General features: G+C 42.1%; 2 protein-coding genes across 2 annotated transcripts; both read right to left on the reverse strand.

The window, feature by feature from the left end:
• Positions 1 to 1142: 1142 nt before the first annotated feature.
• Positions 1143 to 15359, reverse strand: ubap2a (ubiquitin associated protein 2a). Its single transcript, XM_069154250.1, has 27 exons — positions 15306 to 15359; positions 13176 to 13319; positions 12748 to 12825; positions 12471 to 12581; positions 10681 to 10843; positions 10473 to 10553; positions 10325 to 10388; positions 9634 to 9731; positions 9383 to 9441; positions 9214 to 9284; positions 8898 to 9060; positions 8103 to 8373; positions 7695 to 7999; positions 7296 to 7522; positions 6616 to 6898; positions 6131 to 6170; positions 5843 to 6017; positions 5482 to 5533; positions 3979 to 4285; positions 3730 to 3821; positions 3412 to 3462; positions 3211 to 3304; positions 2708 to 3124; positions 2491 to 2595; positions 2336 to 2403; positions 2064 to 2255; positions 1143 to 1944 (listed from the first exon to the last, which is right to left on the reverse strand). The coding sequence occupies exons 2-27, from the start codon at positions 13275 to 13277 to the stop codon at positions 1849 to 1851; spliced, it is 3765 nt and encodes a 1254-aa protein (XP_069010351.1). The 5' UTR covers positions 13278 to 13319; positions 15306 to 15359; the 3' UTR covers positions 1143 to 1848.
• A 294-nt stretch (positions 15360 to 15653) lies between these two features.
• dcaf12 (DDB1 and CUL4 associated factor 12) lies at positions 15654 to 25199 on the reverse strand. The gene is made up of 9 exons (XM_069155422.1): positions 24781 to 25199; positions 22411 to 22701; positions 21310 to 21600; positions 20174 to 20234; positions 19793 to 19986; positions 19146 to 19211; positions 18828 to 18990; positions 18235 to 18413; positions 15654 to 17692 (listed from the first exon to the last, which is right to left on the reverse strand). The coding sequence occupies exons 1-9, from the start codon at positions 24838 to 24840 to the stop codon at positions 17534 to 17536; spliced, it is 1464 nt and encodes a 487-aa protein (XP_069011523.1). The 5' UTR covers positions 24841 to 25199; the 3' UTR covers positions 15654 to 17533.
• Positions 25200 to 25908: the final 709 nt, after the last annotated feature.

A 25908-nucleotide genomic window follows, 5' to 3' on the forward strand; every position in this document is an offset into this window, starting at 1 on the left:
GTCTTCGCGCGGTCCAAGCACCGCAGCGCAGCGCTGAGGGCTTCTTCGGAAAGGTGCTTCGGACTTTTCTTGAGGATTCACCGGTGATCAACTGGCATTCAACATCCACTTGCCAAATCCTCGGAGAGATTTTTCTACAAATGTAGCGGCGTTCCGTCTGCGTTGTCCGTTATTAAGCCGCAAATGAGCTGCAGACAGCGACTTCCTTTTCTTACGCGAATGACAGGAGATCGTTTAACTCTTTTCCTTTTATCTTTATTTTACGCAGCAAAGCGTCAACTGAAAACACAAAATAATATACTGTCACACGGTAGAAAAAATATCTAAAAACGACATGCTCCCATGCCTAATGCAGCTCTCTGTTTGGCACATGCTGCCGCCAGGACGTCATTAAATCACAAAAAAAGGGAGCGTCAACATTGACATAAATGTCTTTTCAATATATTTTACATGTTAGTTCCGGCACAATGAGCATAACTCAGAAATTAAATTACTAATGTTCCTGAAATTCAAGTTAACTAATTATACACTTGACTCTTACAGTACTTTTTATGCTGAGTTTGAATCTGTAGTAAGTTTCTTTCAAGCATGATTAAGTGACATTGTATGTTACTTACTTGTAAACCAGTTTATTGTGATATTTAGAGTATGTACAAACTTACCTCTAAAATATACAAAGGTATGATTTCCACCTATTTTTGGCCTCAGTCTGTCTTTAGTGTCCAATAAGTCTGTCAACGAAGAGGAACTCTACTTTCCTTCGTATCACTTTTCCATGTGAACATGCTGCAACAGAAAACTGAAAGTTTTGTTGCGTTAATTAAAACAATGTGGCACTTCAGGTAAGCCATATTAAATGTTTTTCAGCCACATGTTCTTAAATTTAAATTTCACTGTTAAGTTGTGCCAAAACCCCATCAATTTGAAAGGTGCTTACAAAGTATCCTGAACATGTGCACAGTGACACCCTTTGGTTGTTTAGTATATTGACTATTTACACAAGATATTTAGTTGGTACCTCGACTGTCCTGCCAGTCAGACTTCACATCACATTATTATGATACTGTGTAAATAAAACGTGGGACAGAGTTAAAAAAAAAACAACCAATGTGGTATGTAAATATTGATGCCAGATGCGTAGAAACTGTTCATAACTTTTAATTTGGACAACAAGGATTAAACCAATGTTAAAATGACATCAAATCCAAGGCCTGGTTGGTCAAACCAACCAACTAGTAAAGAGTTGAGGAATGAGAGACAGATGGAGGGAAACGGGGCTAAAAGAAAAGTCAAGCTATCAACTCAAGTCACCCTCAAAAGAAGGATTCACAGATGTGGGAGACCAAAGTTACAAAAACGGTTTTCTTCTAAAATAATAATAATAAAAAAAAAGGCCTTTGCCATGAAAATGATGTGTATAATCTATGTACATCATTCTCAGTTCATGTATGCATACAAAAAAAAAAAAAAAATCCACATCACAAGATGCTTGTGTTCAAGTATATTCACCAACTTCATCTCCATGATTTAGCATTCTCATCTTTCCACATTTTTTTGAAATAAAATGTCCTTCAAAATAAAAACAAAATGCAGAAAACCACATTTTATGTCCTACCAATACATATATACTGTATAAATACATACATAAATATATTTTACATACAACAGCCATAAATTTGAAAAGGGGATATACAGAGCAAAGGGGGAGGGGTGGTAGTGTGTGTTTTAGCTTGTGTTGTAAAATGGTTTGTCCCTCTTTGATCTCGTCAGTCAGATAGGCCGGTGTGGTGCTGTGTGTTGGCGTATGTCCATGCACACACACAAGCACACATTGTAGACGTAGTCATCTCAGTTTGCCCAGTAGGGGGAGCTGCCGTAGCTCGACTTGTTGACTTGGCTCTTCTGCTGCAGGCTGCTGGACTGGCCGCGCTGGCTCGGACCACCCTGAACATCGAGGGACAATAAATAACTGAACATTTGCACAACACGCCTCTAAGAAGAGTTAAACAATGTGGCGGAGGAATCAGTCATGACTCCTACCAATCATGGTAGGAGTGTAGTACCTGTCCATCCTGAGCTAGATGGTGGTGCAGCAGCTGTGAATGTGGTTGCTGGTGAGGCAGGATGTGGAGGAATGGGGCAGGTGCATAGCCTCCAGGAGCTGCTCCAGGGTTCAGAGGCCCTGGACCCCCCAGCGCTGATGGCAGGCTGAAGGGAGGGGGGGTCCCCGCATGGAAACCCTGCTTATCAAAAGACTGAAGAGGAAACAGGATGTATTTGTATTGATACTAAGACAACAGGGAGGTTGTGTGGTGTCGAAGTACCTGAGGCTCACCTGGGTCTTATTGTAAACACTTCCACTGATGTCTGGCACACCGGAGTTACTGGATGTCACTGAGACGCCTGTCAACAACAGCAGCATTTACACACTGGAATGCCACACCCTTAAAAATGCAAATTAAGATTTTGGAAAAAGCTTTTTCTCCTTACCTTTCCCAGGCCCAGTACCAGCAGATTTGGCTTGTGCCTGTGAGGAGGAGTTGTACCCTTTACTGTATTCCACTCCTGCTGGCCCCGCTGTCAGCTCCTCATACCCTGGAAAGAAAAACATCAACCCTAGAGATCAATACACACTATTTCCCCTGCCAGAAATATCAAAATACTTCATACTCTAAGTTGACAGACGTTGGTAACACTTGTCACGAACCTGAGCTGAAGGTGTGCTGGCCATAACCGCTCGGCTGCTGCTGTGTCTGCTGCTGGAAGGGGCTAGCCGAGGGGTTTCCCAGGCCGAGGCCCATGCTGTGCTGCTTGGCCGAAGCTGGTCCTGGGCCTCCGGGCGGAACAAACATTGTATGGCCATACTGGAAGGCAGCAGCGCTGGGTACGGCGCCGGGCACTCCGGGATAGTAAGGCAGGCCCGTGTAGCTGTAGCCTGGTGGCAGAAAGGCCTGCTGACTGCTGTGGTGCTGCGGTTGGCCCTGGGGTTGAGGCTGGGCCTGAGGAGGCTGAGGCTGGGCCTGGTTCTGTCCTTGGCTCTGGGCCTGGGGAGGCTGTTGTGCCGCCAGGCTTGAAGGGGGTGCCGGGGAGGTGGAGTCATTCCTGCCAAACTTCGTGACTTCACCTGAAAAATAGGAGAGATGTCACGTCAGAACAGATGCTGGATTGTAGCACTTTGGACGAGGCCAGCCAAGGGTCAAGGGACTTTACCTGAGTAAGGGTTGTTGGCTAGGCTCCCGTCTCTACCAGAGAGAGTCGCTGTGGGGCCGGGGAATGTGATTCCATAGTAATCCTGCAAAGAGGGCTAAAGGAACAGAAGAGGATCAGGAGAAGATCCACAGCTACCAAACAAACAAAATCCTGAATGAGGACTACAGGGATTGTGATTAAAAAGCTGTCCAAAGAGCTCACCATTGGCAGTCTGGACTGGAGCATATGGAGGTCCTCATAGCCATAAATCTGCTGTGAGACACAAAGAACAAGCAGGCTCAGTTTCACAAACTACCAAATATGTACAAAAGCATATACAGTAACTAAATACTCTAAGAAAATAAAGACTGTGATTCAGTTCTCTGAAAGGCTTCAAGTGTGAGTATGATGATAATGAGTCATCTAATCAAATGCAAAATCAATGTAGTTAAAAGAACAAATGTATCTTTACGACATCACAGCTGACTGGCAGAAATAACGTAGCACTTAAGCAGCTGCAGATCCTGAAAGTTTACTTACTGGGTAAGCGGGCAGCAGCCCTCCGGGGCCCATAATATACTGGTTGGGCAGTAGAGGAGGAACTCCCTGGGACAGGTTGGGAGGAGCTTTACCTAGCAATACAATTACACGAAAACAATCCCTTTAATACACTTAAACGTAATATAAACCAACAGCTCCAGTCTTGGGCTATTTGACGATCCAGATTATTTAAACTGTTTATTGGGGTTTAACATTCGCAGTGGCTGAGGTGTGTTTGTGTGCGTGTACCAGTGAGGGGTGTGGTCCTTGGTGCAGAGAGGTTGGACGTGGCAGTGGCTCCATTGGAGCCAAGTCCCAGCACTGTGCTGGCGGCGGCCATGGCAGCAGAGTGAAGTCCGCTTGTGCCAACGATACCACCAACTGTGCTGCTCATGTTGTGGCCCATGTTTGTCATATTGGCCAGGTGGCTGATGTTGCTGCTACTGTTGCTGCTGTTGTGGGTTGAGTGGAGTGCAGAGACGGTGGGCTGGGATGACACGTACGAGCCAGACGAGGGAGCCAGAGAGCTCATGTTGCTGTTGTCAACACTGGTGTACTGCAGAGGAAGAAACAAAAGGAAGCGGTTTGATTTGAAATGAGTCTATTCATCATGTTTGTCACATTTATTAATGCATGCTGTCTGTGTACTGGTGTCTGAGCTGACACACAGGTGGCAGGGGCCCATTACCAGGGAGCCGCTCTATATTTTCATGACAGTAATGTTTTAACTGTCCGTTTTTATCATTATCAGCTTTGTGCATCAGCAAGCTATAGATCAGAGGGGCACATCTGGGAACTTTGGCTTTCAGAAATGTCCCCTCCCCCTTTTGGGGGGAAAACATTGGCCTCTCTCCATGGACGTCAATGTAAAATAGCCTTACTAAACCAATCACTTGTAAACCACCGGCTCAAAATTACTTTAAAAGTGACATGGCGGCACTATGTCTAGGGGTCATATTGGCCTCTGCCTGCCAGAGAACACGCTGTGTAGATGAAAAAGGTTCATTTGATCCCTCCTTAGTCATGTCACTTCAGTCTTCCCTTCTGTAGAGTGGTGTCATAGAGCCCTTCTATTAGGATCTTTGGGACAGGGAAAGAAATCAGAGATAAGAGTTTTTTACATCATTGTTGGTGCAAGTACATACACAGCAACTCCTCAACATAGTGTTATTATTCAAACCGGTTAGTTTAAAGCAGACGTTTGGAGAAAAGTCTCAACTTCCTCCAATTCTCCGTTGCTGTCAATGCAACGCAATCGATCAGACCGGCATTTCCTCATCCCCCTGGAAAAGGATCAAATTACACTTTTTTTGACTATCTAGCGTCTTCTACGGCAGGAAATTACAATACCTCGACACAGTGCCGGCGTGTCGTCTTCAAACTAATTCTGATCCAGTGTTTCACAAAGGACTGGTTTAGTAAGGCTATTTTACATTGCAGCCTATAGAGAAAGTCCAATGTTTTCCACCAAAAAGGGGCGGACAAAACCACGCGGCTCTCTCACCACTGGTGAGTGAAGAGGGAAATGTGAGAGAGAAATTGTAAAGTGCTTTGAGACAAAGTGAAAAAGCCCCACTTAGAATTTTTTGGATTTTAGCTGAGACTCAGTGTCCTGTGTAAACACGGTGGTGTGTAGTGGAATGCTAATAGTGCTGAAACAACTTACATTATCCTCTTTACTTGTGTATATCTATTTACAAAGGACAAATTCTTATATAGAAGGTGTTGATGGCAGAGCAAGCAGGTACTTACAGTTAGAGAGCTGGAGCCCAGTGCTGAGACTGAGGAATGACTGCTGGCATGGCTGTAGAGTGAAGGCACGGAGGAGAGTGTGATCATCAAGTGTACAAGGAGACATCACAACTTTCATAACACTGCTTCTTCCTCTCAATCACTACAAAGGACAGCTCATTTCACAACGTCCAGCAGAAGAGAAAATGTTTTAACGTTCACAAATAACAGCCACTTGACAGTTCCAAGGGCCTGCTAGTCTGTATTCTCTGAAGAGTTCAAGATAGCTATGTTTGATCAACCAAGAGTCAAACACAGAGGTGGTGCAACCTCAAGTTTTAAAGCCGAGATATATTTAGTAAGTCTGCTGTGTGTGTATCACCTGTTGAGTGAGTTGAGTTGGTTCGCTGTGGGCAGATCCTGTGCCAGGTTGGAGAGCGTGGTTGAGCTGTGTGCAGGCAGGGTGGAGGGTAAGTGGGAGGAAGGTGCCGAGGCCCCATTGGTGCTGATGTTCATCGACGGCGACTCTGGCTTCGGTGTGGAGGAAGCTGATGAAGCTGCAGAGAGGGATGACATATCTCGTAAACGACTTGAAGTAGCCCGCAAAAGATGGCTGTTATTTTCAACATTAAGTATGCACCGAGAAATAAATGTATCATAGGAAACTTACTATCCAGAGCAGCAGAGGTTCGTACACCATTCAGACCATTCTGGTGATAAGAGAGAAAAAAAAGGCAGCTGAGTTTGCATTCATTGATGAGAACTATTACAATATCTACGAACAGATAAACAACTTGAATCCAGCTGAGGCTTAGCATTACTTGATGGACAAAAGGGGAGAATCAAACCTAATCCAGATTTATTTACCATGTCATATAAAGGGTTAAGACCTCTGATTTAAAGAACAACCTTAAATTTCACACAGTTAGCCACAGTCTTCCAGAATAGGGCTGACCTGATGATTCATCACCTGCGAATTCTCACTGTCACACTGTTTACACAAGATGCAGAAATAAAATGCGGTTTTCTGTCTGAAAAAAGAAAAAATGTTGGGCCCTCAACTGACTTTGGATGGTTTCTCATCTCAGTCGACTCAACAATTTGCCAGCCTTTGAAGCCGCATAAACATTTCTTTTGTGAACACTCTCTACTCACCATCACTGGCCCTGTGGCCTCTTTGTTCTGGGAAAAGGCCAGTCGTGTGTGAGGGGGCATGGTCCCATCATAACTCCCCCCCACAGAGGAGAAGGGAGAGGAGGTGGGTACAGAAGAGGAGGCGGTTGAGGTTGTTGAAGAAGAGGAAGGGTTGGTGGAGCTGGCCGTCCCTAATGATGAGGGAGTGAGACTGGGCAGCGCCACCGCAGAGGAGTGATATACTGGCTCTGATGAGGAGAGGGGCGAAGGCAGGGCGACAGAGAGAGGGCTGCCCAATGACTCACTGCAGGACACCAGGAGGAAGCGAAGAGCACACAGGGTCAAAGTTAGCAAGTATTACACCAAATTAGCTTATCTGAGGGGGGAAATAAGTGATTGTTGCTGTGAAAGGAAAAATGTTTTTAGTTTACTAAACTGTTGTGGATCATCTTTGTTTACAACACAGCTATACTGATGGTGAAATTGAGTTTTCTAAGTAATATTACATTTGTCATCTTTCAAGCAACAATTTATTGATTTAATATTTTAATTGTACCATTTTCAGTGGTCTAATGTATTTTATTGTCTTAGATTAAATGTCTTTTAGACGTGATCAATGGTGTTTTGGAATTAAACTCCTTGAATGTACATTTCCTGCGCTGTTATCTAAAAATGTAACTCGTCATCAGCAGTGCCAGTACCTGAGCGGTTTGGAGTACAGGCTCGTCTGGCTCTGTGCTCCTGGTCCTGGTGCAGCTGGTGCTGGCGCTGGGGCCGGCGTGGACTCCCTGGATGCTGCACTCACACAGTTGTCCACAACTCCAAACTCCGGCAAAGCTGACTCTGATCCAAAGTCTAGAGCTCCAAACTGGAGGTTCAGCCCTGGGATGTCAGCCGAGCCTGGCATCTCTACTGCTGTGGAAGGGATCTGCCAGAGAGACATAGCTGTTCATAAAAAAACACAAAGCTAAAAAAAAAAAATTAAATACGTGAAAACATATCAAAACATCTATATTAAAAACTGTAGCAAGCTCCCCAAGCAGCCAAATGAGCATTTGAGTGTAACTAGAAAATGATAACCATCACCATCGACTCCCTACCTTTGATGTGGGAGGTATCCTTCGTTTCTGGCCTTTGAGCTGTGCCCGTTGTTGCTGTGGCGTACTGCTGCCCTGAGGGTCCAGCCCTGCACTGGAAGCAGGAGGTTTAGCACCAGCGTTAGCCATCACCGGGCCTGCCTGTGCTGGCGTGCTGGTGTGTTGGGGAGCAGGTGAGGCTGAAGCAGGGGGTGCTTGTTGTTGTGATGGAGGACTGGGCTGGCGTGCCAGAGGCAAGGAGGGGCCAGTGTGCCTCTGAACCAGCTGGCTCAGCACCAGTGAAGGCTCTGGCTGCAGGCCAAACTCACCTGCAGACAAAGAACAAAATGCAGGTGCAGGGCAAGGATTTGAAATAAAATCAGATGCAACTGTGTGCACGACTGTACAATAACCTCTACACTTAACACTTACGGCTGAACTGCGAGGACAGCGAGGTGGTGTTGGATTCTGAAGCCTTCATGTCCCAGCTAGAGGAGGAGGGCGGAGGTACAGGTGCTCCCAGGCCTGGCAGTCGGCCAATGGAGGTGTTGCTTCCTTGGGTGCTGACAGGAGGGGCAGCCTGGGATGAGGGCAGCTGACCCAAGCCAGGACCCTTCAGCTGTTCCAGTATCTGAGCTCCAGGGCTGGGCTGAGTCCTCTTGGCCTGGCCCAAGTCCCCAAAACCAGCTCCAAGAACAGATGACTGGTACAGATGAGGAGAGAGGAGTCATCCATCGTTGTTTATTTATACAGCAGATTCTCAACCTACGAACACAATGCGTTCCGAACAGCTGTTTGTAAGCTGAATTGTTCGTAAGTCGTTATATATTAAATTAGCATTTAGCATTAGCATTTAGCACTAGCATTTGCTTTCTTAGGCATGATAAACACGTGAGAAACGGGTGATAAATATATGAGAAACGGTAAAGTATCCAAGATGGTACGAACTAAGATGAACACAACAACGAAGTGAGTGTTGGAGCAACGAACGAAGTGTTGGAGATGAGCCAGTGCTGCTCGGCATGGGTTGCGGCAGAAAGGGGAATCAGTCGGATGTGGCGCGCTGTACAAAATACGAACGCAATACGGCATTTTACGAACATTTATGGACATCTGTCAGCGGTTGTTCGTATCTACGAATGTTCGTAACTCGAATGTTCGTAAGTTGAGAACCCTCTGTACATGTACTATGTGTGGCAGATGAAGGAATGCATATTCTGTTTTTACCAGAGCAGCATGTGCGTAGCTTGTGCTACTGGTGGCATTGCGGCTGGGAGGCGGCTGCTGGTGATGGTGGGAGTTGGTGAAGACCAGACTCTGAGTGGAAGAGGAGGACGGAGGTTCTCTTCCTCCAACTGCAGGCTTCTGCAGCAGGGAGGCGAGGTCCAGACTAACACAGAAACAGTTGGTTAAGTCATTTGGAAAATGTTGCCAATGTGAAATGTGTTGGAAATAGCCACAATCAAATCCTTCATGGCATTTAGCTTGTAAAAACAGAAAAAACAATACGTAAAAGATACCTTTGACAGGTAAATGAACTTACCTTTGCCCAGGTGTGATGTGGTTCTCAGCAGCAGGTGCACACGAGGAGGTGAACACTTTGGTCTCTGCGAGCTGCAGAAACACACACAGATACAAGAGACACATTGTTACACTGAGAAGTAAAGTCAACAGACTTCTACTGTAATGTGCTTCCCTTTGTGTCAACTCACACTAACATCCTCACTCCAGTCCTCAGCTGCCCAGTCTTCCAAAGTACTCCTCCAGGCAACTAGAGGACAGCCAATATTGAGTGAAAAAATGTGAATACAGGTGGAATAATTAGGTAAACAGGATGCAGGATGCATGAAGCTTACGTAGATTTGCATGAAATATCCCGAGGGGGAATTGCAGTGCTGTTGGCTCAGTGTACACACTACTGCATATACAAATCATGAGAAACATATGTGCTGTCTAAGATCACCTGTCCCATCTGTGCTGTTGTTGGTCACCGTGTCCCAAACCTCTGCTTGTGTGGTCCCTGTTCCAGCCTCTGAGGTATAGTCAGCAGGATTGAAAGTCCTAAGGAAGATTCGAGGACAGGAAAGTTCAGTTACACAGACACACTGAAAGGTGAGGGGTGGCTGGCAGTGACAGAAATCAGATTTTGTTCATCCTTAATCAAATAAACAGTGTTTGCCGTTTCAGTATTAACTATTTGGTTGGCCAAGCTTGTTCTTGTTGAACTGATTTTGGACATTAAATCATTTTATTTTAAACGTTTTGTAGCCACAAATCATCCGAATCAAACACCCACCCGAAACAAAGTCAATGTGGAATTTACAATGGATGTAAAATATTCTCAGATGAAACAAGGCCACTTGTCCATTGGATTCCTGTGGGATTTTTTTTAGAAGCTTTCTTGGGATATATTTATGATTTCGTTGGTGTCTGAATGAAAGTAGCAACTGAAGGCAAACAGTCTTTTATGAACAGATATATAGAAAGGCTGTGGAAACACATTCTAAAGTTAGTTTCAAGACAAAGCAACCACTGCAAACATATAGAAACCCAATCATAAGCAAACAAAATTAACTTATTCCTTCCCTGGCATGAAAAAAAGAATCAAAAATTCTTTGAGAACGGCTGTGAATGTGTGTGTGTTGCCACCATACCCCATGCCCTGGGCTGAGAACCTGCTCCCTGCTGGTGCTCTGCCTCGACCTCGAATTCCAGATCCTGCATGACATTCACACAAAAAGTCAACAACACACACTCAAGCATCTGGTGAAACCGATGGTGTTGTACTCTGCTCCTGCTCACCTCTGCCACCTCTGACCCTGCGGCCTCGATCCGAACCTCTGTCCACAGGTGTCACCTCCACGCCGTTCTCCTCTGGACGTGCTGTGCATGAAACAAACAAATCAAATTATAAACCTTACAGTATGATGTACTCAAACACAATACTGAGAAGCTAAAGAACAGTCAGTGGACTCTGAACTAGATTTCATTGAATGTTTAGGCTCCTTACCCTGTCGGCTCCGGCTGGCACCTTTGCCTTTGCGGTTGGCGGTGGCACGGCCCTTGCTGGCCTCCCTCTCTCCTTTCTTCTCCCTATTCTCCTTGTTCTCCTTGCTTTCTGATGGGCCTTCCTTCACCAGGGGCTTCTTCTTCCCCACCGTTTCCCAAGAGGTCTGAAACCAGGGAAGTAAAGACGGGACGGAGAAGAAAAAAAAAAAACACAGAAAGAATATATGAAAATATGTACCAACAAAAAAATAATACACGGTGCAGGACTAACAGTATAACAGATGTGTTTGTGATTGCACTTAATTAAAGCCCTTGTTTCATAAACACACATCAGCAGTGAAACAATGTGTCAGCGCAAACAACACCAAATATTACAGGACACGATAAAACATTCCTGAAAGCAGCTGCAGAGAAAGCTGTTATGCTTATGGAGTTAAGTGTGCACTATGCTGCTGTTATGTAAGAAAAACATTTCAAAATAAATGCTTGTTATTGGAAGATACTCAGATTTAAATGACTCAGATGAGATTAGTACACGAAATGATTTCTAAAATAACACTGATTACAACGCTGCCATCACTTCAATTAGGGTGTCAAGTATTTAATAGACCACTCTTCTCTTATGCTACACATATTCTTACAGTGAAATAAAACACACTCAGTTATCATTCCATTTGTTTATGACAGTTTGAATCTTGAAAAGTGCAGTGGAAACGGATGTAATCAGAGGGTTGATGTATCTGCCATAACAATGGAGTCTTTAATGTAAAGGGGGAAACCAGCTCTCTTCTATTTTTGGACTTCCATGAACTCAAAACAACAGTGGTAGCTATCTGTCCAGCTGCTTCGCCCTACAACCTACAACCTCTCCTCACCATCTGTGCAGGCTGATATTCTTCAGAAATGTTGGGACGCTCACTCGGACTCAAAGGCAGAACAACACCCGAGTATTTACCAGACATTCGGAAGACCGTATGACTTTGCAGTCTGAACAGGAGAGTGAAAACTGGTGTACAATAGTATGTCTTCATGCTCCCTGATGTTACACAGAGCCAGCAGTCACTCTGGCAAACGACAACTCAAATAAGTTTCCTGACAATTAGCAAGTGCCAACTGCTAACCTCGAGTTTTACACATTTGTTCACCTCAGCATGTTGCATCGCTTGAAATCTAGTGTTTATGAGCCGGAATGCTTTATGTTTCCGAATAAAGAGAAATATAAATTGCCCTGGTGTTGAAAATAGACCTGCAGCCTGACAAGTTGTCCTCACAGAATGTGTTTCAGCTGTGTTTTTGCAGTCATCTGTCTCATACATATCTGACATAACAGAGATGATGCTAATTTAATCAATACAGCTGTCTTATCAAGCCGCACAATGGCTCATATTGTGTTTCAGCATGCACGAGCATTTTAAAAACTAAACTACAGTGAATCTATAAGTGCTGATTTCACTACAAAGCCTGAGTTTACGGAACTACAGTAGTTAACAAACCACGATAGCACCTTTCCACAAATTGATTTAAACTGTTTAAAGGTATGGACAATGTCTGAATGATCTTAAAGGATAATTGAATGAACAAATTAAAACTCCTCTAAAATCCTAAAGACATTGGTAAACATTTCCAAATGTAAATCACATGTCATTGTACCGAGCTTCTCTATATTCTGCATTCCAAGGGGTAAAAAAAAAAATCAAATCACAAAAACTGAAGGAGCGCATCCATATGATTGAAAGTAAATGACAGGCTTTAATTTTCATGTGAGACTACATGAGATGATTTGTCAATTACCATGTCCGAGGTGCTCTCCAGGAGGAAATTGATGGCTCTGCTGACATCCTCATTGCAGTCATGAAGTGCTACCATGCACTCATCTTGGTTCTTCCCTGTCACTTCCATCAGCTGAGGAAAGCAACAAACACACATAATTAGACATATCTGCCAGTTAACAAGGCATATGACACATGACAAAATGCACATCGTAGAGTGCTGGAGTTGTGGAAGAACTAAACATGATGCTAAGACATGAGTTTTGTACTGTCTGGCAAACACCCAAAGTGTTCCTCACCTGGTTAACTTTGTCCTCAAAGTCAGCATCATTCTTGTCATAGATCATCTGGGCAAGCCGGATCTGTTCAGCAGTAGCCTGTGAGCAAAAGAAAATATGACAACTCGGTGAAATTTTGTTTAACTGGAAGAAAAAAAACTGTATAATGTATAACGGATCAATTAAACTGTTAGTTTAATTTTCATTGTCAGAAGTCCCTGACAATAAAAAAAAAAATGTACACTGAGCAAATGTATTATCGGCATTAAAAGTGTATGCTGTGTAGCTGCAATCAAAACAGAAGAAAATTATTTTCAGTATTGATTACTGCATAATGTGTACATTGTGGTTGTGTTGTCAAGGGTAGTCCTGTACCTGCTCATGTATGTCTGTGGTTCAGAGGAGTGTGTTTTCAGAAAGTTTCCACATTACACATTACAGCAGCTCACCTGTATCTGCTTCTGTGGTTGTGGTAGAGATGTGTGAGTGGCAGCTGGCAGCGCTTTTTCCCGAGGGCCCCGGGCCTTGTCGCCGCCCAGCGAGCTCATCATATACAGTATATACAAAACTCTGTATGTACAAAATAGAAAAATCTGCAAAATATAACAAAAAAACAACAAAAAAAGATGAGTAATATAACATATATGCAATAATATAACAGCATTGTAAATTACCACTGCAGTTACAATGTTGTTTTGGCACAACCTCAATACTTTCCTTGTGACTGTTAAGGAAGTGTTTATTACCAGAAATGTGTTGTGAGCATAGCTATACCTTATTGCACAATCATAAATACTGCCCTTATGGAGGCACTAAGACAGCGTTGGCCTGGTGACGCAAGAGCTTTGCTGAAAATCTGGGTCAAGGAGGGAGAGCGACCCAGTGTCCTCTTACAAACGGTACAGACAACAGTGTGTATGAAGCAAAACAAACACTTCACACCCTGACCCCACATCCCCTCTTTACTCTTTAATTTAAAGCAAGTAAATCTTTCATACACACTTAAAGCGCTAAACTAAAGCTGGGAAATGCTGGGATACTCTATGAAAATTTGACAACAGAATCATGTATATTTTATATATTTGATGGAAACATGGTGTATTACCACACAAGCAGGAAGTAATTGTTTTAAATAGAAAAAGATTGCACTTAAAAGATGTCACAAACACCTAAACAAACAGAGTTTTATCCACCTGGATATGGAAAATTTTATTTTTTCTGTATTTTGTGCTGCAGTTTGAAACTTTGACTACAGATACCCCCACTGACCCATTTGTGTTATGTCAGAGAACAATAGCAATCCAGGTTACAGTGCCTGAGTGACGTTGGCAACTACAAAGCTCCCATTGGCTGTTGGACTGAACAAAGCTTCTACACAAGGACGAACAAGCTTTAAATGCAATTTCTGATCAAAAATAAATAAATAAATAAAAACTAAATAAAAGTCCAAATGTTGTTATATCATCGAAAATCGAAGGCAGTAGGCGCACGCGAAAATTAATAAATACAATATTAGTGTAACGTCACAATAATGTGTATTGGCGGTGTTAGACACGAACAATAACAAAACAGTCATTCAGTAACTCAATTGTCATTACGTTCATTTGGCCATATACAAATTACCAAATATATATATATATACATATATATATATATATATATATATATATATATATATATATATGTATATATACATATATATATATATATATATATATATATATATGTATATATATATATATATATATATATATATATATATATATATGTATATATACATATATATATATCAGTTAAATTACACTATGCTGACATCAACCTGGTTACAGCTAACGAACAGCTGACTGACTGATAATTACCTTCCGATTATTTTCGTAGTAAAGGCAGATGAGTGTTGTTTTGAACCAATGCTAACGTTAGCCCGCTGATGTTAGGTTACTTGTTTTTTTTTTCCAACCCAAATATGGGACTATTCGGTAACAATTAGAGGTTCATATCTATCTGCCAAAAGCAAATAAAAATTATTGTAGCGTCGATTTCGACTCAACACTGACCGACTTTCCGCTGATGGTACTACGGTCCCCTTTGTCCTCGCTAGCATGAACTGAAGTTAGCTACTGAAATGCTAAGGCTGACGCTACAGCGTCGATGCGGTGGGATGGCTGCTAGCTAATGATGCTATCTAAATCTGGCCCAAGTTGATAGCCAACTGCCGTTTAGCTGACGTGCTTAAATCGTAAAGCGTATTTATAGGTCCGCGCAGTTATCTAACGATAGTGGATGTTGTATTGAGCGCGTCGTCGGTATCTAACCTACACGCTTGTCCGCAAACAACAAAGGTGTATCAAATGTAAAGAAAAGGCCTCGCAGCGGAGCACAATCCCATCCCGACATTGCTTACCGGGAAACAAGACAACAGAAAAAAATTGCGAAAGACATTCTTCACAACCCCGTGTAAGCGGCACAAAGAATCCAAAGACCAACTGTTTTAGCGAATACTCGATTAACTGTATGGTTTAAACGTGTGGAAATACACAAACTAAAGAAGGAAAACATGAGAAAATGTGTGTTTTTATTACCTGCTAACACGCTTCACTCGGCCAGCAGTAGACAAGATGGTCACGTGACGTGCGCTGCCGCGGTGGATGCTCCCCTCCGGTCTCCAGGTCACAACGAACTTCTTCCCTCAGTGCTTCACCCTGTTCAAACTGGGATTAAAGTTTTACGGATGTTTATTAATATTTGTTTTTACAATTATGCTCATTGAAGAAGCGCACAGCTTTGTTATTTCCAGTGTCATAACAGTGCAGACTGGAGCATCAGTGACACGGAGACCTTTCTGCCTGAAGTGACTCCACTAATTCAAGAGGAGGTCTTCTAACTGGATAAACTAAATCACGTCAAGTACGAAAAAAAGACGCGTTACATCAATATACATTTTTATTTGTAGTATTTACTCCTTTTAAAGATTTAATAGCTTTTCCCCAGATGTTTATATCTTACAATATCCTCAGTCAGTCATTTGTAAAAACATTCATGAGGCGTGTATAAAAAAAAAAAACAGGGCATCACCAAGTAGACAGATCAATCCACACACTTTCTCAGACATATACATACAAATTTATGCAATTGTCCCTATGTATTTTACACATACATATACACATTTATATATAAAATACACTTTAAAAGTGTTGTTTATTTGTTCAATTCGTGGTCGTAATTGGGGTTTCTTTTTCAATCGATCATTGTCATGAAAACTGGAGAAAAGTTCCATGTAGAAAAGGAAAACTATGATCGCCTGTGGCAGTCTTTCACAGAAAGACTTGAGGAAGGCCAAAACGTAACTTAAGCCTACCCTGCCTCTACCAAACAAGGAAAAAGAGCAGAATCACTCACTCCTTGGTACAAAAAGAGGGAAAAAAAAGAAAAAGTTTTACAATTGTGACAATAAATGTATGTGCCTGCAGCATTTAACTCCAGGGTAGAGTCCAAAAAAAAAATCTCATTAGTTCTCTTTGCATCCTTCTATCTGGATGGCTGAGAATATCAAAATGAGCTACTACAGATCGTCTCCCCAGTTCCTGTGAAGGAGTCCCAGACTCATGAGGGGTTTCACTCCAGTAATCAAAGCCTCCCCTATCTATTAGTCATCATATTTGATGATAGTTAACTTGCTACTAAAACTGAAAATCTTGGGGTAAATTCTCTAGTAACACCCAAAGGGTTACTGATCAGGATTTGAACAATCTGCAGAAAGAATTCAGGTCAAAGGGAACGGGAACATAAGCAAAGAGCGAAAAGACAAAATCTTTCAAAAGAAGCAGATATAAACACTCCTGACCAACCGAATAAAAGTGACAGAGAAAGGGGGAAATAAATACAAATAAAGCAAATTCGAATATCAGCCTGTCAAATCACACAGTCAAAAAATAAAATATGCTTTTGTTTTGATTAATTAATTAGCAGAACAACAACACTGCATTTATCAATCTTAAATGTTTCTCCTCTACATCATCTCCGTGAGGATAAGATGAGCACAAAGTCCCATTTTGATTGGCTTCTTTGTTTTTACTTCTGTCGAGAAAAGGGAGAAGTTCTTTGTGATTGTTACGGTTGCTGATTCAACCAGGAAATATTCTCTATCAAATGTCAAACTGCACTCCGTTTCACTCCTTCAAAAGTAATTGTCTCTTCAGTCCTTCTTTCCTCTCTCCCTCTCTTTTATTGCTGTCCGTTTAAGTGAGAGAATGAAAAGGAACTTTTAGGAGAGAATTCCACAAGTTTTTCCACAAAGACACTGTCATTTTATCACAGAAGAAGCAGCAGTAAACACTATCCTTACATACAAAAACAAGCCAGCAAAAGACCATAGCCTAATCCCTGCAGGTTGGATGTAAATGTTTTACATGATGAGAACATGTATAACTTTATTCTTAATGTTTTTTAAAACTTCAGCGAGTTTCTCAGTGGCAGACTTTGCAGCTCTTGAAACGTATTGGTTAATTGTACATTTTTATATAAATAAACGGAGTAGCTGAGGTGGAAGGTGATAGGAGAAGGGATAGTGTAACAGTGGACACAAATATACACAACAACAATACTGAAAGCCGTGATACGGTAAGGGAAAGATCATGCTCCTGAGTCCACATGTGAGCAAAACAGAGTGACAATTCAGTGAGCAAGAGGGATACCAAAGACCGTGATGTCGATGAACTTGAAGAGGGGAGAGGGATGGAGGGACTGGTTGAGTAAAGATCTGGACGAGGGATGTAGTGATAGAGCGATGGTGGAGGAGGACAAGAGGAGGTTAGCTCCACAGTCCTGCGTAGTTGCCGTGCAGGCCAGAGCAGAGAGGTCCGCCTGCTACAAACAGCTTGGTGCCGGAGTCGTCGTAGCAGTGGGTGTACACCGCGTTGGGGAAGGAATGAATGTCCGAGAAGTAACTCCTCCACGTCTCATCGTGATTCTGAAAGCAATGCGGAGAGTTGGAGAGCGGGAGAGGGGGATTATGGGTCAGGAGAGCCCAAAGAAACTTTATAACCATTTATGACTCTACAAGTACATCGGTGTCAGATCTACTTCAGTTCTAGGGCTGGGCAATGAGTATTGATACTTTTATGGCACCGACTGAATTACTTGGGTAATATCTAGCATAAAAAAAAGGCTTGTCATTTGGTACCAAACTTTGATAACAGTAAAAATTTAGTGTCTAGCGTGAGCTTGCCTGCCAAATGCTTAACTGTAGCTACAGAAAGCACCCTAGGTTACACTCCCCCGTCTAAACTGCATGGAAACTATATATTTGTGGCACAATGTGCAATTTTTTATTTTTTATTCAAAATTGACTTCATAAAATTGGTATGGAGTTAAATATTGTTAAGGAACCAGTATAAAGTCAAGGTATTGGTACCAGTATTGAAATGTTTTTAACCATGCCCCACCCTATACAGTTCACGGTTCATCTTTCAATAAAGGAGAAGTTCAGAGAAAAATAAAATAAAAATGTACCAGCCAGCCTTTCCCTGTCGTAAGCTTGAGGATGCCATCACCAGGACACTTCCGATACCCTCCGGCTGGATTAAAAGGGTTCTCCAGGAACCTCTGAGCGCGGATGTCATAGAAGAGAAGAGAACCTTGGCCGGTACCCACTGTCACAATGTGCTCATAGAAACTCACTGAGCGGATCCCTGCACAAACAGACACAAACGTGTAATGCAAAGCTACTCCAAAGTAAACGGCAACCCTCCGCTCCTCTGTGCTTTCCAACCTAAAACCTGGATCCTTTGGGAGTCACTGTCTCTCCGTCTACCCCTACAAAGACATAAAATACGCTTTCGGTAGCGAAATGACACTTAAATGCCTCTTAAAAATCATTTCAATGTTGTGCTTTTATAAGATGGCTCTTAACATAAAAAAAATATTGGAGCTAACAAACTTTGTGACATCCCAGTTACATTGTGAACCACTTACCACTGCAAGCACACCGACGTGTGGTTGGTTATTGCCAAGTATATAATATGCAGACTGCTTTAATACGAGGTGCGTCAGCTGCTCACTGCTTGTGTTACCAGCCTCTTGTGGAAGTTTAACACGTCACTTACCACTCCCTCTCTCTCTGGAATTAACAGACTTTATGCTGTGTGTTGGCTGCCGTGGATCCAGAAAGGAAACATGGGCCTGAGAACCCACAGCGTAGACCGACCAGTCCTGTCCATAAGCCAGACACACGTTCTCTTTGCAGTGAGGCAGCTTTGTGGACAGTATCTACGGGGAACAACACAGGATGTTTACACTGAAGAAACTAAATGAGAAAAGGTTCAGAAAATATAAAAATATTAGAGGAATATTTATTAATTTGGTTGGCAGCTGATCACTTATTAAACTGAACAGGTACTCTAAAAATGTAAAATGTGGTGTACCTTGCACAAGTTATGCTCCGCTTTCCAGAGATGGAAATAACCATCCAAGGATACAGCACCGAGTTCCTGAAAGGGAACAAAACAACACAGGAAGACAAGATGTAAATGACTAATGCCGAGTTGTGTGGAGGCAGAACTAGAAACAGTGGAGCTGCCACTCCCCTGCAGGCTTTGAAAGCCATTTTAAGAATTGTCAAATTCTCCTTTGACAGATAATTACTTTAGTCACATTTAATGCTGGTTACAATGGATTCCAGGGATAATTTAAAACCCAAACGTCCGAGTTGACTAACTACAATCATAAATGGATCTCTAATACTATTATTCACCATGGTAACAGGTAAAGAGAAGAGTCATTTTAATCCTATGGAGGTAGAAATACTATTGTGTGACAAACACATGTATTTATAAAAGCACAGAGTTGGAGAGGAAATTAAACAGCATGCCAGCAGCTTCCTGCTGTATCAACTCAGAGCTAACAAAGTAGATTTTTACTGAATTAATAATTACTATTATAATGCTCAATGTTTGAGTTATATTTCTTATATACTGGATTTTCCTAAAAACTGCCATCAAGTATATTAGAAGTATTTTACACACAACACAATCACACAGTTTCCTCGCAGCTGCGTTAGGATGAACCTTACTTTATGGTTATTGTTGAAGGCCAGAGCACGGACTTTACAGTTGTATGGGTTGGTGTACTCCTTGGGAATGTCCTTTAGGGCACGGTGGGAGATGTGGGCGTAGGAGGGCACCGTCTCTTCATTCTGACTCCTCTCAGCCTGGCTCATTACTTCCTCTGTAACCTCCCATAAGCCCATGGAGCCATCTCTGGACCCTGCAAATTTAAGATCAAAACAGGGCTTATCGATATTTTACCTCGACTAATTCACCAACTAAATCACACAAAAGTGTCATAATGAAATATTGGATTACCATCGTGGTATGCCAGGCCCTGACTTTGAATTAAGATCACGTGAAGGCATGCAATGCTCAATGCCCAATGCTCACAATACTAAACTCACCAGAAACCGCCATGTTGTCACTGATCCACGCTATGGAGAATATCCAGTCGTTGTGACCATCCTGAAAAACAAATGGCTTCCATGTAAAAGTTATACAGCTTTGTGTGCAGCAGGGTGAAATGCTAAATAGTAACAAGGCAATATTAGCAAAATTTTATCCAGCAAATAATATTGCAGGATTTTTAATCCTCTTTGGTGGATGAAGAGAGAACTTTAGAGAACCTGCAAGGTCTGAAATGATAACTGGCATCACAGCATGGTCAAGCTTAAAATGTCAGCATTCAAATATGAGTATATCAGCAGGTTAAGTTAGCATTGTTCCAAAAGCAGCCGAGGTAGCCTGATAATCACTCTGAACTGCCATTATATTTGACATTATTTATTCAGGAAGACATCTTCTTGTTGAAAAGGTAAAAGAGCAAGAAACAAAAAAGTCCATGAACATTACATCTGTAAGCTAACTTAAACACAACTATGTTTGTAACCCTTTTTGTCACAATTTCTTGTAAATCTAGCTCTTTAGCTAGCATGCTATGTTGAAAGAGGACATCCCTGTTGTTCTCCCAGCAAAGCAGACAACTGTAATTAAAAACAACACCAGACCTTTTTGAATGGCTGAACAAATAAAGAGACCTGGACAGAGATCGAGTGGTCTGGAAGAAGGCTATGGCAGAGCCAGATGGGAACCAATACTTGATGTTTATTTATCATGTTGTAAAAAGTATTGGACAAATCCAGTGTCCAGTGATAAAAAGTCAGGGAAACATAAAACTCATCCTCTGAGGACTAATATTTATGGCAATCAATTGTATAGTCGACGATATACTTCACTATTGGACAAACCAACCGTGGAATCTGTAGACCACCTCTGCAGGTGAGGCCAAAAACAACTTGGAAAAGTAGCTAACATGCTAACAAACATCTCACTCCCAAACCAACTAAAGATGTCAGCACTTTCTAAAATAATCATAGATTATGACTTCCGAGATAACAAACTATGCTTCATGTTGTGGCTAGTACACAGATAGCTTAATATAGTTTGAAAGAATCGAAACCAAAAGATTTATAACAAGACAAAAGAGTGGATTAGCAACCATAAGCCATAACTAAATGGCAGTAGAGCTCAAACCACTTACATCTCCAACACACACAGGGTCCAGTGTGGGCAGCTGGTAAATGGCCAGGCTGTTGGGGTTGTCTCCTCCTGTGGCGAGCAGTGTCCTCGAGGGGTTGAGTTCAATAGCGTGGATCCCACAGCCCTGCTGGTCCAGCCGGGCACGAGAGCCTCCTGTGGGGTGGTAATTTCGCCCCGCCGCCCCCGCTGCCCCCACCACCCCCACCGCTCCAGAGCCTCCATCATGACACTCCCTGTCCTTCAGCATGGGAATACGCGTTATCTGTCCTGTCAGGACATCGGCTACAAAAAGCTGCAAGGAAATTAAGAAAATGCATCACGTTAGCCCCAAATGTGTGGGAGGAACATATAAAAATCCTGACAGAGAAGTTCAGTCATGTTTAGGTCCAGTGATCTGAATAACAAAACTCAAACATTTAAGAAACAAAATCAAGGACCCAAATGCTAAAAATCATTTCCATCTGAAAACACACAGGCCCTCTGCATGATAGAAAGTTCAACATGGCATCTTCTTGGGAAATGTTGTGCATGTTTACAGTATTTTCACCGACAACTCAACCCTTTTGTTTTGCAACCAAAATGCTTTACTTTAACAAATGTCCAGTGGGAAATCCTGCTGACCTTTGGGATATATCACCACATCAAAACAAAAAAATAACTTGAAAGACTTGCAGCTAATTCAGCTCTGTTACTTGCATTACATGTCAATATCAACCTTTAGGCATCCAAGCTGGTTATAGTGTATACATGACAGTTGCAATAATCAAATTATTCCAGTGCACGTAAATTCACTGGTTAATATTAATAGTATTATGAGTAGAGCTGCAACTATTAGTAAACTAATCAATTTGTTGATCAACAGAAAATTCATTGCGAACGATTTTGAAAGGCGATTATTCGTTTTGAATTTTTTTTGTTTAATTAAAGATGCTAAAATGATCAGATTTCTGACATTTTAAAAACCAAACAGCTTATATATTAACAGAGAAAATAATCAACAGATTAATCGATAATGAAGCCAATCGTTATTTGTAGCCGTAACTCTGTCAAACACCAAAGAAAGGCTTAACTAACGCAGCTTAGTAACCAATGGGAACCTCACCGTGTTGCACTTAGTCCCACAAACCACCTGCCGGTGGTTGAGCCACTGCGAGGCAAACACCTTGTTGAGTCGTCCCAGAGAAAACTCCCTCTCCTTAAGGATGCCAGGGAGCCTGCCGGCTGCAAAGCCACGCAGGCTCCGCTGGAGCCGCAACTCGTGCTGCTGTTGAGGTCTGAACTCCCGCCCTCGGAGGGCACACACCACAGAGCGCCGACTGCACCACCACTGCTGGGCATGACGCGATGAACAAGAAACACGGCTCCGCTTCTGTGGCGTCTGACACCAACCCAGCTATAGAAAGGAAGGGGAAGAGGAAGGTAAATCACCTGAAGATGATTTGTGGATAAAGCAGATGACCTTTGTCAAGCCCCAATATTTTACACTATCAATTATTGCTTTTTATTAACAGTAATTTAGAAGTTAGTCTACAAATATGTTAATTACTGATTTCAATACAAAGAGCTGATAGGATTTAAATTAATATGCTGTAATGTCATTGCATCCTTGTGTGTTTCAGGTGCCCTCATCCCTATTTTAATGTCTTTGCTTAGCCCCCAGAGGACAGTGGACACATAGCTAACTGGTACAGATTTAAGAGTTTTAGTGGATCATGGGACTATTACTACAAAAACACACACATCCACATTGTCACTGACACTTCTTTGGACTTGGTCAATAGAGACCCAGTGCACATAATTGCACTGAATTTAAACATTTCACTCGGGTCAGTAATGGCTGTCTAAAACCGAGGTGCAGAATACCTATTGGCATTATTAGACCCCCGAAAAACCTCTTTATGTACTTACTGCACATCACTGGTCAGGAACACGTCAAAGTCTCACACACACGAATACATTCCAAAAAAGTGTTTAGACTGAGTCATACTATTTGCACCAGGGACACTCCCATCTGTCCATCAATACATTTGTTTAACCTTTGCAAAACTGAGTGGCTTGTTACCTAGACTTTTATGGGAAAATGAAAATGAAATTTGGTTCATGCAAGTAAGACTGTATAGACATTTCACAGTTTACAACATCAGTTCACCGCATCAGCATCACAACAGCAGTTCACCATTAAAAAATGGTATTCACTTTATTTGTTGACAAATATTGTTTTTGCTTTGATATTAAAGTACAAAACAAATGATAATTTATACAGCAAAAGAATTGCAATATGATCAAATGAAAAAATATTTTTTTTATCAAGAATTCATAACAAATGGAAGAGATAACAACAGGAAACCTGTCGGATCAGCTCGTACTGCATTTAACATTCATCCGTTGGATGACCCTTCATTCATTTCAAAGCTGCCTGAACGATGTTTGCAAACATTTATAGTGACATTAGGGATTTTCATTATAATAAATATACACATATTACTGTTATTTATTAATTGTCTCACCCTGGCCTAATTATTCATGCCCATTGTACGTTGTGTAACAGTTTCTATTCACTGGCTCTCAAAGGAATCTGTGGTTGTATCCGAGTTGTTGTTTTTTTCATGTAGTCTTTGATCGTTAGATCTGATGGGAGAAATTAATAGATTGGAAAAATACTTCTGGTAATAAGGATGTGGTTCAAGGGTACTGGTGAATGATGGGGGTCCCACCAGCCACAGACACGCACCAACACTGTTGACGTGACGCAGTAAAAGCAGGTCGTAAATATACATAGATAAATAACAAACCTTAGGATATTTCCATCCAATTTTCTGGTTTGTTTCAAGGAACATTTAGTGGTATTACAGCTGGGCAGGCTGAAGGAGCAAAGTCCTATTGATGGGGAATGTTGTCGTCAGCAAACATCTAATTTATTATCCTGCACAAACCGATCTACGGTTCGTCTGACGTGAAGTAAACTGGTTAGCCAGCGTAACTGGTAACGTTTCCGCTAACGTTGCAATGGCGATGCTTAATTATACTAATTAGATAATTTCACTTTCTTTTTGATTAATGATTAAAAGGTGACAGGTAATGATCCAAACCGAGAAAAAGACTGTCAATCTTAGTTTACTACCTCCGATAGTGTTTTTATAAAATGGTCACATTTGAATATAACCCTAATGAAGGAAAGGTAGCCGACCTTTTGGCTAGCAGTCGTAGTGATAACGGACTGCCGTTGGCTAACGTCGTGCTAACATTAGCAGCTACTGCCTTTCAAATAGAAACACGCCGTCATATTTTTTTTTCAAGAAGACCGCCATTGTGCATGTTTAGTGCATGTTTAGTCAAAATATTGCAGCCGCATATCTGTTAAAATGTCACCAATATCCCGTTTCTAACAGGGCTTATATCGGCTAAATCTGGCTAGCCCAGTGCTCGTTAGCATGCTAATACAACTGGCTAGCTAACACCGGTTTCCGCCTACCTGTTGTTGGTCCTTGGGCTCTCCTGCCTTCCTTTTCCTGCTAACTGTTTTTCTCGCCATAATCTGACACACACAGTTCCCTCACCCACATGGAGGGTAAAAGTGACGCTGGACACTGGATCATATAATGGCGATATGCTATTTAGTTCCTTGGCCCTCGCTGGCGGCGTCCGACGACAAGGAAGGGCGATCACATACGGGTAAGGTTGGTTAGTCGCAGGCTAAGATTATCGCTGAATCCCTTTCGCTCGCCAGCGTCCCAGCTTCTCAAATATTACAACACTCACGCCGTGAAAACTGCCCTGCTTCTAGCTAGCTGAAATCAGAGGGTACACACTCTTTTCCCCTGCCAAGTCGCGTCAGCAGCAACGGCGAAAGCATTGGGCAGCGCGCAGCCGCACTCAAATTAAACATCAACAAAAACAAGGTCGTACGTGAACGGGAGCGTCATGCGTGCTCGTCCACGCCAATTGCGTGAGACCCATACTGGTCGATGATTCTGATCTCTTTCTGTGCAAGAGCATACCGTATTATTTGTTTTAGTGACAAAATTGTTAGTACATGCGAATACCTTTATATTACAAGTCTTCTTATACAAATATGCAAGTCTGATCTACAAAGCTATACGCACATAATGGTAAGGTATTGATTTGTTAAAAATAGGTACTAATATATAAATATAACCAAATCCTAAACTATCAAAAGTTTCAGCGTACACATAAATGTAGTTCTGTGAAATGATTGTGATTCACAAAAACTAATATTTTACTGGCACCTGTTATCTCATATCCCTTGCCATCTTTCTAATTATTGTGCATATTAATGCCTTCCTGTTCACCTGGAGATTTCGACAATGCAAGTCACACATCTTGATAATTAATTTTCATCACAGTTGGCTGACTCGATTTTTCTGAAGATGGAAATTATTTGCGTGAGCACTGGGATATGGTTGGAGTGGAAATCTGAAATCACACAAATGACCTTCAAGTCATATCTGTGGAGATAATGCACTCGACTTTGTAATCTTGCCCTGGTAACCGCAGGCAGGCTTCATATGGCCTCTACACTGTTGCATATTGGTCTTTTTTCTGCTGACTCAGCTGCGCAGTTGGATCTTTCCAGTTGCCG

This window comes from Embiotoca jacksoni, unplaced genomic scaffold (assembly GCF_022577435.1).
Source record: "Embiotoca jacksoni isolate LCO1_2020_lvr unplaced genomic scaffold, fEmbJac1.0.p SCAF_1, whole genome shotgun sequence".
In the NCBI taxonomy this organism is placed as follows: Eukaryota; Metazoa; Chordata; class Actinopteri; family Embiotocidae; genus Embiotoca; species Embiotoca jacksoni.